The sequence below is a fragment of the Prinia subflava genome, chromosome 1 (assembly GCF_021018805.1).
Source record: "Prinia subflava isolate CZ2003 ecotype Zambia chromosome 1, Cam_Psub_1.2, whole genome shotgun sequence".
NCBI classification, from domain to species: domain Eukaryota; kingdom Metazoa; phylum Chordata; class Aves; order Passeriformes; family Cisticolidae; genus Prinia; species Prinia subflava.
The window spans coordinates 94,578,843-94,593,337 of NC_086247.1; the positions used below are offsets into that span (position 1 = coordinate 94,578,843).

Below are 14,495 nucleotides of genomic sequence, written 5' to 3' on the forward strand. Positions count from 1 at the left end.
CAAGAGATACAAATCTGGTAATTATGCCTTTCTTGCCTGTTGTGTTCTCCATTGTTCATTAAACATTAAAGACGGGATTATTTAATTTTCCACTTAAAGATTCTCTCACGTTCCTCAAAATCATATTAATTTTCAATCATTTTAATTTTTACAAAGGACAAAGTTTTGGGTTTATAACCCTGCCAATGAGCCGCCGGGTTTTTTCCCTCACATGACACTTTTAAAACGTTCTTCTAGAAATCGTCTGCTGCTGAAGGAACTACCAGGCACCGAGCAATAGAAAACGCCAAAGTTTTGGGGGGTGGGTGGTGACTGGGGGTGGGGAATGTTGCCTCAGCAACAACAACAAATCTTTTCAAAAGATGACTGAATGAAAATTGACACATTTCAGATACTACAGCAATTGTGGGGGGAAATTCCTGGACGAGGTGAAAGTGCGTCCTCACTTACTCTTCATTCATTTGGCAAATATCTCAGCCAAAGAATACTAGCTAAGCCTCCTCACCTAAAAAAAAATCAGGGAAAATGTCCTTCTCTGGTTTTGAAGGGAAAGCCCTAACTCCAGCTCCCTACTCACGGCTGCTGTGCTGCGGGTTACTCGAACGCCCGCAGATGCTGGCTTTCACCTGCACTCTGCCTACAGCCTCACGCAGCACATACACACGCACAATGTGTTGTTCGTGTAAGCTGGCTGCAATAAATCCCTACTTCTGTAGGAAAAAAACCCTCATGCTCAATTAATGGGCTCCCCTCCCACTTCATATCAGAAAATTGCACCATATTTCAACCATCACCATTGTCTCCAGGTATTTTAAACGAAACACTCTTAGTGCGACCAAACTTTCAGCAAGGACGGATGCACGGGAAAAAGATGCACCAGAATTTATAGGCAGTAAAGTTTTTTAATTGTGAAGCGGGCAATCATTGCAAGGACTGTCGTGCACACATCTCGCCAAACGATGGGCAGAAAAGTACGTTCGTCTAAGACCAAAAAGCATTGATCTGGCGTTTCAGTGTTCTTTCCCTTAGGAGCTGTGCCCGTTTCTAACGAATACGTGCCCCACAGAAGTCGCGGATGTCGTGCATGTCAGCAAACTACACGGAGTGGCCTAAACTGTCTCCTCTAACTTTATTTGGTTTGCCTACCAACATAAAAGCGGGGAATAAACCGAAAGCCCAGAGACAGGGTATCAGAGCTCACGAGATAAAGGGAGCTATCAGCAGGGAAAGTTTACACAGAGAAGGTTCCCAAAGAAGCCCGGGTTAGTGTGTTTTAAGGACTAGGGCTGGATTACACGGGCTGGGGTGGAGGTATTAGGAGGAAATCCCTTTCACTGATCCCCAGCCCCATGCGCGGAGCTGCCCTCCTCCCTCCCGCGGCCGGCAAGGTGGGCTGCGCCTCCGCGCCCCTGCGAGGGCCGGCGCCGGGGCAGCTCCGCCGAGCGCGGCACCGGGCGGGGGTCGGCGGGGCCGGGCTGCGACTAACATATTTTGAAAAAATAAATTGGGAAAAAAAAAAAAAAAAGAAAGAAAGAAAAACTAAACAAAACGGTGGAGGGGATCGCAGGAGCCGCTGTGGGAGCCCCCCCTCCCGGAAAGCAAACACGCACAGCGCGGAGCAGCGCGACAGGACAGTGCGCACGCTGCGGGCCCCTGCGCGGTGCGGCACTGCGGAGATCGGCGACGGTGGGGTACATCCTAGCGGCGGCTGGCTGCCATGGGAGCGGCCCCGGCCGAGGGGGAGGCGAGCACGGACGGCCATGGGAAGCGGCAACTTGTGGCGGCGGCCGGGAAGACGGAGCTGCTGCGCGGTGGAGGGGCCACCCGCCTCCCCGGGGGACGGACGGGGCGGGAGGGACGCGAGTCGGCGGGACAGGGCGGGGGAGGCTCGGCCCGGCTCCCAGGCAACTTGTAATGCGATAAGAGGGGAAAGCGGGGGGTGAGGGGGAGGGAAGTCTCTCCCCACCCCATGTCCCCCCCCCCCCCCCACCACTTTTACAAAAAAAAAAAAGGGGGGGTCCTGGGAGAAAAACCACTGTTGGGAAAGTACGTGCGGAGAGGGAGGCTCGGCGGCGACGGGGAGCGGATCGGGCTGCGGGGCTGGGGGCAGCCCAGGCGGCAGCCCCGGCAGCACGGCACGGGAGGCGGAGGAGGAGGAGGAGAGTAGGAGGAGCTGCCGTGTGACCCGCTCCTCTCCCAAACTTGAAAGTTTATCTGCCCGAAATCAAGAGCGGCCGCGGTGCGCGCAGCGCTCCTCGGCGCGGAGTGGAAGCAGCCACCGGCGGAGCTGCCGCGCAGGGAGCAGCTGGCTGCGTCGCTGAGAACGAGGCAGGGGAGGGGGGATCACCCGACGACGACAACAACAGCCACCCCCCCCCCCCCCCCCCCACCAAAACTGAGAGACGGTCCATACTATTTGCTGGAGACCAAGGACTTGCTCATCGGCGCACACGCGAGCCCGCTGTCATTAGCTAACAGGACACACGGCTGAGCCGGGGGGGTGGGTGGGCGGAAGGGTGAGGAGTGTCACAAAAAGTCATTACAACCTGAGAGAGAGAGGGAGAAAGAAAAAAACTTCCTACCAATGGACAACAGGAAGTGACCACCACCACCAACGGGGAGTCTCTGCTTGGAGAAAGAAGCTGCAAGACAAAGAAGAGGGAAGGAGAGGTGAAAGACAAAACTGCCCAAGGTCTTCTGCGAGTGCGTGCGTGCGTGCGCTTTCGAGAGCGGAGAGAACAAAAGTCAGCCGGGAAGGGGAGACAGAAAGAGCCACGGGAAAGGAAACAGGATGGAGGAAGAGCTAAAGAGAAACATGTGAAGATCAAGGCAAAAGAGAAGTACAACGCCGAAAAAGAAAGCACACCGAAAAGAAAAGGAAAAAGAGAAGGCATACACAAAAGTTTCTTTTCCTTCTGGGAAGAAATTACTCACACGCAGAGAGAAATCAGACGCTTTGCAGCTCAACTTCTGGGGAGAGAGAGATCGAGAGAGCAGAGGACGCGGAGTGATGTGAAGAAAGAAAAGGGGAAAAAAATAAGGCAGAGAACAGAAAGCACAGCAAAAGAAACTGAGATAAGGGGGGAGGAAAGCACGACAGACAGAAAAGCGAAGATCGTGACCTTTCCCAACAAGTGAACTTTGCACATATGTTGTGTAAAGTGTGTGCAAAACAGATTCCCTCCTGCGTGGTGCGTGTGTGCTTCGCTGCTGCCGCCGCTGCTGCCGCCGCCACCGAGGCGGTCGGTGCCTCTCGCAGGCGGCGCTGCCGGTGCCGGGGAGACGCATCATTTGGCGGAGCGAAGCGGCTAATTGCGGAGCCCCGTCCTTCATTTACATATGCAGCCTGAGTCCGCTGGAGAGGCGCCAATCCGCGCTCGCCCCCAGCACCATTAATCGCCATGCATTATTCACAATCATAATTACTGAGCCCCATGCGCGCTGCGCGCAGCCGCCCCAGCCCGCCGCCCCGCGCACACCCCGCCGCTCCGCGCACACCCTGCCCGGCTCATCCCCCGCTCGTTCACCCGCTCACCCGCGCACTCACTCACTCAGTCTCAGTTTGGCTGGCTGGTTAGCCTTTTTTTCTTTTTTTTTTTTCTTTTTTTTTCCTTTTTTTTTTTTCCCGGGGTGTTGGTTGCCTTTTCTCTTGCTTGTTTGGTTTGTTTTGCAACTCGACTTTTATTTGTGAACAGTTATTTCCAGCCCCAACCCCCCTTCCTTCGTTCCCAATTCCTTCCCCCCTCCTTGCCACCTCCACGTCGCTGATGCCTCTGCAAAAAGCAGAGTCAAGACGGCTCAGTTAGCAGCATGTCTCGTCGAAAGCAAGCGAAACCCCAGCATCTCAAATCGGACGAAGAGCTGCAAGCAGAGGTAGTTTCAGAGCACGGTAAGGGCTCCCGGCACCTCTTTCTCTTTCTCTCTTTTTGCGAGTGTGTTTCGGATGGAGATAGGTGAATTTATGGTGATGGTGAACATGGGAGCACAATTACTCTACAGCGGGAGAATGGGAATTAGAGCAGTCGGGGGAAGAGGCAGCGGAACTGAGAAGTTCGCAGTTTAGCCAAGTTTCTGCAGCCCACCCCCTGCCTAACCAGCCCTCCCAGCAGCAACCTCCCGGCCTCCCCAGCGCTTTGATCGAGGCTGGGCTCGGCGGCGGGGCTCGGCCCTCCCTCCCCACTCACCCGGGCTGGAGCAGCTGCAGGAACGGGCGCCCCGGAGCAGCGCCTGCCTCCTCCTCTCCGCTGCTCTCCTTCTCTCTGTGTTATGGGGTACCCCCTTTTCCACCGTCCTGCTCCCTCCCGGCGGAGGTTCGGAGAGGACAGAAGCCATGTTCCCTTCGCCTCCCCGGCAGCAGCAAAACTTGGGGCGGCCGGGGCCGGGGTGCCCTGCCCGGGGCCGAGGGAGGTCCCGCGGGCCGTGGGCGGGCGGGCGCCGGGGCAGCCCCACGGCGGCCGCTGCCTGGGGATGCCCCCGTGGCCCCGGGTCGCCCGCGCAGGCTGCGAGGGCTGCGCCGGCCGCTGCCCCCGTTCGCCCCGGGGGACCGGGGGGGACCATGGTACGGGCGGGCAGGGCCGCTCGGGTGCGCGGGGCCAGCGGAGTTGGTTTCATTATTTTCGAGAGGATTGAACAGAAGCTTTTAACCTTTCCCCCTGCGCTGCCTTACCCCCTTCTCCTCCTGGCTCTGCTGCGATTGTAATTATCATCAGTGGTAGGTGACACGGAGTGCCACCACCGCCACCAGCCCCTGTCGCGCCGGCTGTAGGCAGTGGGGAAGGGTTATTTTCTCACCCATCCGCCATTCCTCGCTTCCTCCCCACACGCAGGCACACGCACACTTGCTTTTATGCATCTGGGCTGCCAGGCTGCTAGTGAACAAGTGTCCAAAGCTGGAGAGATTTGGACGGTAATCCTGCTTTATTTCCACTTTGCTGTAATTTTCTTTTCGGGAATAGGGCTGCAGGGTTTTCTTCTTCCTTCTTCCTTTCTTCTTCTTCTTCTTCTTCTTTTTTTTTTTTTTTTTAATTTTTTAATTAGTTTTAATTTCCTTAGTAATCCCTGGCACTGCATCATGCAAAAGTGCACCACAGCCCACGTTCCCTTCTCCTGGACTAAGCTGAGAGATTCCACTTGAAAGTTTTTCTTTTCCTCTTTGCACAGAGCCCACTGCTTAGTTTCTCGCATAAGCAAGCAGGATACCCAATGTTTTTGGCTTTAGGTGTAGGCCCCTTGCTCCACTATATTATCTTCTCTCTCTCTCCCTTCAAAAAGGAAAACAAAAAAGGCCTTCTCCTGCTTTAAAACTATAATTACTCTTAAGTTGCATCTGCGAGGAGAAAAGGCAGCAAAGTTGAAGTCGAAGGAGGATTTTGACTATTGTATCTGAACTTTACAGCCCTGAAGCTGAAGGCAGCATGAATCCACTTCATCAGGTTAAAACATCTGTCAGACTGGCAAATTGTTAAGCCTCCTGCTCCTTCCCAGGGTGTTTGGGGAGGCAGGGAGCAAGTCCCACACTGTCCAGAGCTGCTAAGGGGGCTCCTGCCACTGCTCCAGGAAAATCCACTTGGGTGTTGACAATAACAGGAACACAGAGAAATGCTTCCTTCTGTCCCAGTAGAGGAGCAAAGCAGTGCATTTTCAAATTTTATTTTTCCTTGGGAAAGTGTGGTCGTGTAAAATAAATTAATATAGACAAGCAGATAATAATTAGTATTTCATTATGAAAGCAAGATTTGTTGAGCCCATCTCTGTTGGGTTGTGCTCTAGGTCTAAGAATTTATCATTAACATTATAAACTTTTACATGCTCTGAATCCATTTCAATACAGGAAAATAAAACCCCACTACTTCATCATGATACTCCTGGTGAGTTAATAAATTGAAAAAAATTGTTAAACTAGGTTTTTGTATTGTTTTGTGAATCTTATCTATGTAGCCATGTCACCCGAGATTAGAACAAGAGATATGCTAAAAAGAAACGCTTGCATATGGTGGGTAGATTAAGGACAAAGAATCTTTTTGTCATGGAAATGTTTTTTTTTTTCCCCTTTTTGGGGGGGTTTTGTTTTGTTTACTTCATCACATAGAATTTCTCACACTTGGTTTGTTTTGTATTGCCCTCAATGACTACATGATCAAATGAATGGATTTATTTCTGCCGAATGAGAAAGACAGTCTTTCCATCAAAAGGACTACATTGCATCCCAGTGAGGAATTTTAAAGCGTTATTATTGTGGTCCCTGAATAGCACAAAATCGGCTTTCACAGCAGCCCTAAAATGCAACAATGTAAAAATACTTTTCAGCCTTAGAAGGCTGTTATCAAAATGTGCTATGTTTCCTTTTATTAAAACATATATTATTTAATAGAGTGAAACCCTTCATAGTTAACAATTAACAAGCTAAAGTTGGGTTTGCACTTTAATTTGCGAAATGTGAACAAGGTGGAGACAGGCTACAGGAGCAGAGGGCTATCTAGTGCACATTAGTGTAATGTAAATCATTTACACATTATATTAGGAAGCCTAACGATTGCCATACTTGAAAGCAGTTTTATAGGCCAGATATAATGAGAGCTCCAAATCTCGTGAATTAAAACACTTCTTGTCAAGTCAGTGTTCTTTATTTCTGTTCACAACTGTGATCAAGATATTGCTACAGTTCCTGAGTATATTTTGCAACAGGCCAAAAATAGTTCGCACAGTGCAAGAATATTTGTCATTTTAAGAAAACAAACTGTTCAAGCAGTATTTCATATGTGTAGCCTTTTCACTCATCTTGCTCCTTGTCTCCAAAGGAGTTAACACAAGACTAAGCAGATGAAGCTTAATATTTATTTCATAAAATTGTGTTTAATATCACCTCAAAATAGATTTTATAAAATTAAGCATATAAAATTAATATTCTATTAATGCAATCCTCAAAGTGAAGGGACATTCATAGCAACAGAGAGAAAGCTGGAAGTTTGGGGTGAGGATGGAAGACAAACATTAGGCCAGGTTTTAAGTTGACTGGTCACAGCAGAACTTTCATGCTAACGTTATCACAAAAGTTTTAGAAACTAAACAAATAATTTTATAGCCACCTTGGGCTACAGCATAACGCAACTGCATTCAAACTGGACATTTTCATGGTGGTGAGAAACTGTTGGAAATCTGAGGGTATTAGTATTTCATCAGCTACAGATATACGCTCAAAATTGTTTGAAATTAATAGTCAAAATGAAATGCTAAAAAATATATTTTAAAATAATTTTGGAAAGAAATATTAACAAACAGCTGCTGATGATATATTTCTTGAATAATTGCAGGTGGAAGAGTGAACAAAAATATGTATTAAAACCCTCACAATTTGAGGTTGCTAAATGAGAAGGTCTGCTGGAAATCATTTAAAAACAGCAGCAGCAGGACTCAGATGACTGCCTGTAGAACACAATAATCTCAGTTTCTCAGTAAATGTAATGCATTGTAATAGCTGGAATTACATTTCTAATACACTTGCTTAATTCAACAGATTACAGATGAATCAGAATTGTAGATACAATAAACATGCTTCAACTCCAATTAATTTTAAAATTAAACCATGGAGACAGCATTTGTATTTTTAAGGTAGGGATAATAGATAGCATTCTGTTTGTTTGTGGGGGTTTTGTTTGGTTTTTTTGTTTTGTTTTGTTTTGATTGGTTGGAGTTTGTTTTGGTTTTGGGGTGTTTTGTGGGGATTTTTTTGGGTTTTTTTTTTTTTTTCCTGTGGTTTTTTTGGGGTTGGGTTTGGTGGGGGGTTTTTTTGGTGTTGAAAAGTGATTATTAGAGCGTGCAAGTGAGGTTCTGGTAAGAGTGATGACAAATGGTGCTTTGGACTTCTTCGTGTGAAGTTTCTGGCAAAGATGTATTTAGTCTGAGGTAGAAGTGATACCTTGTAGTGAACTGTGTAAAGAGAGTTTTCTAATATGCCTTTTGCAGTAATTTTTAAAATATTGGACCTCTTTTCTCTCCCATTCTTCAATACATACAACATAGTCTAAACTAATTGATCCATTTCATCTTGGTAAAGTGGGAATGGGCTGTGCAGTTTTGGGCAGTTTGGTGGCTGTACTTAGTATTTTTCTGGACCATGTACGCAGACACACAGGCTCAGCTACAGCAAAGACAGAGCTGAGTGTGTAACAGCCAGCCTCATGTGAGTGTGGTCCCTCCATCTGCATGCAGGGAGGGTTAACACACACTTTGGAGGGACATTGTTCCATATGAAATTGAGGTTGTTTATTGCTTAGACACTGTTGCATTTCAAACTTGAGAAGCCACAAGCAGCTGACAGTAAACATAAAACTTAGGTGATTTTTGAAAACGTTTGCTCTGAAGCAAGAGTAAGAGAAGGCTTTTTGTTTTGAAAAATAGAGGCCAAATTAATATAACTATAAATTGTCCCTTTGATTAGAAATGGTAATTGAAACTTTATATAAATACTTTTGCCATTACAGTAGAGACTCCATGTTCAAACTATGTAACATCTATGTTTGTGTAATTTAAAAAATACTCTGCACTGAATTCTGTTAGCCATAGAAAAATATTTGGAATAATAAGGAAACTATAGCAATTGGCCAATTTGCTGATGTATGTATAACATACGTAAAGTAGATAAAATTGGGTCAGATTTTATCTGGTGATGTTGGTCTTGAAGTCTTACCATCTTCTGAGGTAGACACTAAGCCACTTTTCTCAGAGTGAGAGGGAAGGAATTTTGAAAGGTGTTTGCTTAAATTCTGTGCAGTTAAGCTATTAATATGCATACATTTAGCAGTTGAAAATTACTTTTCCTTGCCTAAGATAGAGGAAAAGCTACAATTAAAAAATATGGCATTAGAAAAAGAGTAAAAATAAACTAATTAATAAAGAGTATTAAGGCCATCTGAAAAATAGTCTGAGTCCTGGGAAGATTTTCCTGATATCTCCCCTTCATTTGATTCATTCTTTGCCAAACATAGACCAGCATATCTGTTGACTATCCAGCAGCCAGGGCATGAGTCAATCACTTTTGCTGATAATAAACCAGGTCAGGCATGACATTAAAATAGTTAAGTACTGACATAGTTTCTGCAATAAAGCATATAAAAATAATTTATTTTATTACATTGTTTTTGTAAAATGACCATAATTGTCTATAATTTTTTTAGGGGAAGCACTAGCATATGTAGTTGTAGCAGTACATTCATATTGAATTTTATATATCAATGTCAATTGTGCTTCTTTGCGCTCTTAAAATTTCCCACAAAATGAAGTGAAGGTTCTCCATCAACTCAAAAAAGGGAATTTAGGCCAAAATGTACTTTTCTGAGCTGGTTCAGTTATAGTGCTGTTAGACCAAGAGAACACTTCTTCGTATCAAGGAAACAGCATTCAAAATCACGAAAGCCAGAAAGATAGATGTTTGTAAGGGTGATAGAAAACCATAAAGCAACGCATTTAGAAGACCTGTTCCTTTTGAGCTAAAAAGGGAAAATATAGAGGATTAAAGAGAGGGGTCTTCACTATTTCCTTGCTATATATAGGGAGCGAAAAGTGAGCATACTTGAATTATATTTGTTATTCTAGTGTAAGCTAAATATTTCCAAAAAGCCCTTTTGAAATTCTTATTGCCACTTTCTAACACTGGCGTGTTCCTCTCCCCCCACCCCCAGCTTCACCACTCCCCTCCCGCCAAAAATCGGAAAGCTGTCACTGGTTGCAGAAGGAGCAGGGGAAGCCTGTGCAGGGAGGCAGGGAGGCAGGGAGGCAGGGAGGCAGGGAGGCAGGGAGGCAGGGAGGCAGGGAGGCAGGGAGGCAGGGAGGGAAGCACACCGAGGCGCTCGGGCGGGCTGTTCCCCTGCAGCCGCCGGGCCGCGCCGGGAGCGGGGCGCAGGTGCGCTCTGCGCGGCCGGGCCGCGCCGCGGGAGCTCCGCCGGGGATCGCCGGCCAGAAGGTGGGATCGCCGAGTCCTAGAAAGCTTCCCCAGGTCTCCTCTCCCTGAGGGTGGGTAGTTAGAAGTGCTTTGACAAGGCTTGCTGATTTAACCTTTGCCTGCTTTGCCCTGCCAGGGGTGGCCACTAGATGTCAAGCTCATAATACAATTAGTACATCTGTGCAGTTGACCTTGGCAGCACGGCTTACCACTGTTCCGTTAAGTGTTAACACTGAATTTGAGTGTTAACTAGAGATCCCTCGGAGTCTGCTACATGCCGTACAGCTTATCGAATGCTCATCTAGTTCAGCACAAGTGTTTACAGTCCTTAAAGCAGGAAAACGCTTTCCTTTTGTGAAGCCCAGCATCCTGAGCCGCTTAATTAACCCTGCAGGTGCTGCCGTATTTTTATTCCAGATAATCAAAATCGACTCGTCATTCAGCGTTTCGGGAGACCCCTTTTCCTGGTGCAGTTTGATAGCTTTCATTTATGAATTTGTTGATGCATTGGTGTCCCCAGAACTGTAAATGGTGAAAGCTAAAAGACTGGTCTAGATCGTTATGGCTTTCCTTAGCAATACTGCTGTGAAAGATCAAAGAAATGGTGAAAATCCAAAACGACTGAGCTGCACAACTGGCATTGAACTGCTCTAGGTTTGGTCTTTCAAGCACTCCTGGTTGTGAGTAATTTCACTCAAAGGAGCTCAGAACTCATAAGTTCAGTTTTGAGATACTTAGGAGATGCAAGATTGGGTCCTCACATCAGCTCCTTTTCTTGCAAGCCTCCAATACCAAATGTGTCCTCCTTTCTGTGCTTGTTCAGAAAGTGATTGGCTTCATTAATTCATGCAGGGTTTTAAGAGTTGTGTAGTTCAGTATGTAGTTAATTATGAACTTTTCAAGGAAAGCAATGCAGAATCTCTATAGTTCTCCCTCTTTCTTCTAGTTTATTTGTTTTGTTTTAGCTTTTCAATTTTTTTATATCAGCTGTGTTAGAAGCATTTACCTCAATTTTTTTTTTGATTCCAAATAAAACTCAATACATTCAAAATAAACTTACCTGAAATTATTGTACCTGTGCTATAACAGCCAACCGTGTAGCTGTTTATATGACTTTGAAAACCCTAGTACAGGTCTTATTTAATATGATATCTTACACAGATATTACAAACGATTTGTGAAGCTTGCATCTGTTCCACATCTGCATCCCCAGAGAAAGGCGCCAGTGTTTGATATAGTGAAGTGCTTCGCTGCACAGATTAGAAACTGCAAATGTTTTAACCATAGTACAGTTAGTGCCTGTGCCACAGGTGGCTGTTACTTAACAAATTCTGAGATTCAGGCTACTGAATAGAACAAACCGAGTGTGCCAGGTCAGAACGGGGTTTTACATAGCAAGAGTGCCCTCCACTGTTCAAACCCATACTAACAGCTTTTGTGGGCTGAGAAAAAGGACAGAAAATTTTTCTTTTGAGTCTGGAATTTCTTCTACATTGTTAAACACAGTAGGGGTCTCTATTTGTCTCCTCCTGTTTCACAGCTTGGGCTCAGTATGTGATAATTCATCTTTCTTTATGGGATTCAAAGCTATCATAAAGAGTTAAAAAGAATTAATTTGCAAGAAAATAAACGTGTTCTAACAATTTAAGAAAACTTTCTTTAACAGCTCCACCAATTGTAAGAGATGATAGAGCTAAGAAAAAACTAGTACTGTTCTTCTCCAGGATCAATATGTTGCTACAAGGCTACTATTTGGAAATTAATTTAATTTTAAATCAAATTTATGGGTTTTTTTTGGTATATGTTGTTACTTTATTTATTCCGTGCTTGGGAAAAATAAGTATTCTGATGTAAGACTAGTAAATAATTGTCCTGTATCAGTGCACTGGGCTCAGAGTTTTGTGTATAATAATGCTTGTTCAAATATACAGAATGCTGTGGGCTGCACTTTGAAATGATTATTGGATTTGCATGTGAGAGCATTTTATACATCTGTCTTCATAGTTAGCAGACATTTTAGATTTAGCTGGTGCTAACCTATGCATTTTTTTCTGAAACTTCTTCACAGTTTCTACACTGCTTCTTAGTGGTTTTTTTCTTTCCTGAAAGAAATTGCTACATTTAGAAAATATTAATTAACTCTCAATTATAGAGCTGTGAATGTAGAAAAAATAATAATTCATACAACACTCTTTCATACTTTGATTTGTATTATTGTGTAGAGTCTAAAAAGAAGCTTCAGAAAATATTTTATTTGTACATTTCTTGGATTCCTTTACAAGACAGTTTTGTTTGAATGCTTCAGGAAGGTATCAACAATTTAAAACATGTGCAAGCCTAAGGAAATGTTGATTCTCTTACTTGATTTTACCCAAGTGTCCTATGAATCACAAATAATTTGAAGATTCCATGACACAGAGTAACAGAAAAACAAAATACTGAATAATCAGAGATAATTTCATTGTAACAATCCCTTTTTAATATAATTGAAAAGGCTCTTTCCAGGTAATTTACTTGTGTGGAACAAGAAGTGATTTTAGGATGGGACAAAATGAAAAGATTCTGGAGTAAAAATTAAAAACAGTATTTGGTTGGGGCTTTTTCCAGACTGGAAGCAGTTAGTTTTAAGAAAGGGGGCATTTAATAAGCAGCATACATTTTAAGAATTAAACTGACTAGCATGTGATGCCTAATTTCAGTCTGTTTCACAGAAGTAGGTAACATTTTTGAAGAACCCATTTATTATATTTTCCTTTCACATCATGCAAGAAGATCTCCTCTCACAGAGGAGAAAGATCTGTGCCGGCAACAAAAATTCAGAACTAGTAAAGCCAAGTTTACAAATCCTCTGTGTGTGTAATCAGAAGGGACAATTTTTTCTCAACTCTGCACATTTCCCAATGGTGACTAAAGGACCCACGGAACCCTTTGAGCCACATCTCCTCTCCTTGGGCTCTGAGGAAGCAGGTCAATGCTATCCTCTTTGCTCCAGCCTGAAAAGTGTTTGATGGGCACACTTAGGGGCACAGAGCAAAGCCTCCTGGCATCAAGCCCTTGTACCCCCCTCACTGAGTCACCAGAGCACATCAGGTATCACCACCCCAAAGTGTCTTTCTCAAAATGCCTTCGTTTGAATTTCTACTGGCTAATTTTAGGGCCAGACTTCAGTGGTGCAAGGTGCCAGCCCTGCTGGAGCCTCCGTGGCTCCGTGGGCTGGTACCTGCTTGGGAGTTTGCCTCGGGTACCATCTGAGAGATGCTGCCTGAGATTTTTCACCTGTTTTCATTGGGGAAGCTTGATGTGCTGTAATTCATCTTGCATCCCGTAGCAGCTTCAGATTAGTCTGTTAGCTGTTAGACTGCTAATGGGAAAAAGAAAATAACTGAGAGGTTATTAGTGGCTGAGATCCTGACTGCTTGACAAAACTCCCATTCAACACCTTTTGTGTAACTAAGAACTGCAAAATTCAACCCATGTCCGTAAGATTAAGCAAGTGCTCGTTTAAATCCACCAAAGTCTTTGAAAATTTTTACTGTATCACATCCTCACTGTAATAACAAAAATTATTGCTTCTCTTTAGGAAAATTTAAAGAAAAACTATTGAGTTCTTCACTATCTAATGGATTCAATCACTTAGTAATATATCAGAAAATTAAAACAAGTTTTAAAGAATAAATAAACATGGAAAAACTATATGTTTTTCTGCAATAGATATATTCTGTGATTAAAAAAACAAAACTAATTTGTAGCTTAATATTTTAGCATTTAATGTTTTTAATATTCTGAATTGATGATTAAATTTTGGTATAGGTTTCTGTCATTCTTAAAGTGACTGAGTTTTAACAAAGAATCAAAAACAGTCTTTCATGTAGAACGCTCTTAAGTTTTACTCCCTGTTGAATTGAGTGAAGACTTACACTTCAAAAGCAGCAGCAAATATAGTGTCTTAGTGCTTTCATATCAGTAAGTACTACTGAAAGGGATGTTAGAAATTGCATTTGTGAAATACGGAGGCTATGTTCATTTGTCCATACAGGTATATATTGCAAAATATTTACCGGTTGTTATTTTTAATCTTTCTTGTTTTACCACTGGAAATGCTTTTTTGTATGGCTAGTTTGTACTCTTTCAATCCTATTAAATTCACCATCGTTTCAGATGTGAGTTAAGGATACTCATTTGAGTAGGAATTGTTGGATTGAGACCACAGGCTGTCATTCTTTGAAGCATCTTAGTAGCCTCAGCGTGCTGTGCAGGAAAGTACCATCACCCGTGGTAAAGTAGCATTTACTTTCATGACATTTGTGTCACCTGCTTGCCTGCCTGTCCAAGAAAGTGAAGCTTTGAGATTTGTTTGATTTTTTTTTTTTAAGCCAGAATAATTTATCCTAACTGGAAAGTACTGTGCTGAGATTAGTAGTATGTCTGGTTTGAGGCTGAACTGGGGAGAGGAAAACCCCTAGGAACCCTTTGACACTATTTGAAATATTTTTCTAAAGAAGTGTTTGACTATTTCAAGGCAGATAGATGATAAGGTGAATTAACTTGGATGGGTCAT

The 14,495-nt window shown here is 44.0% G+C and overlaps 1 protein-coding gene across 1 annotated transcript in view; it reads left to right on the top strand.

The window, feature by feature from the left end:
- The first annotated feature begins 2,540 nt into the window (after nt 1-2,540).
- The window catches only part of SALL3 (spalt like transcription factor 3), a 21,017-nt gene continuing 9,062 nt past the window's right edge, over nt 2,541-14,495 (top strand). The window contains exon 1 of the mRNA XM_063403774.1: nt 2,541-3,889. Coding sequence (XP_063259844.1) covers nt 3,811-3,889 — 79 coding nt within the window. The 5' untranslated portion in view covers nt 2,541-3,810. The remainder of the gene's footprint in view (nt 3,890-14,495) is intronic.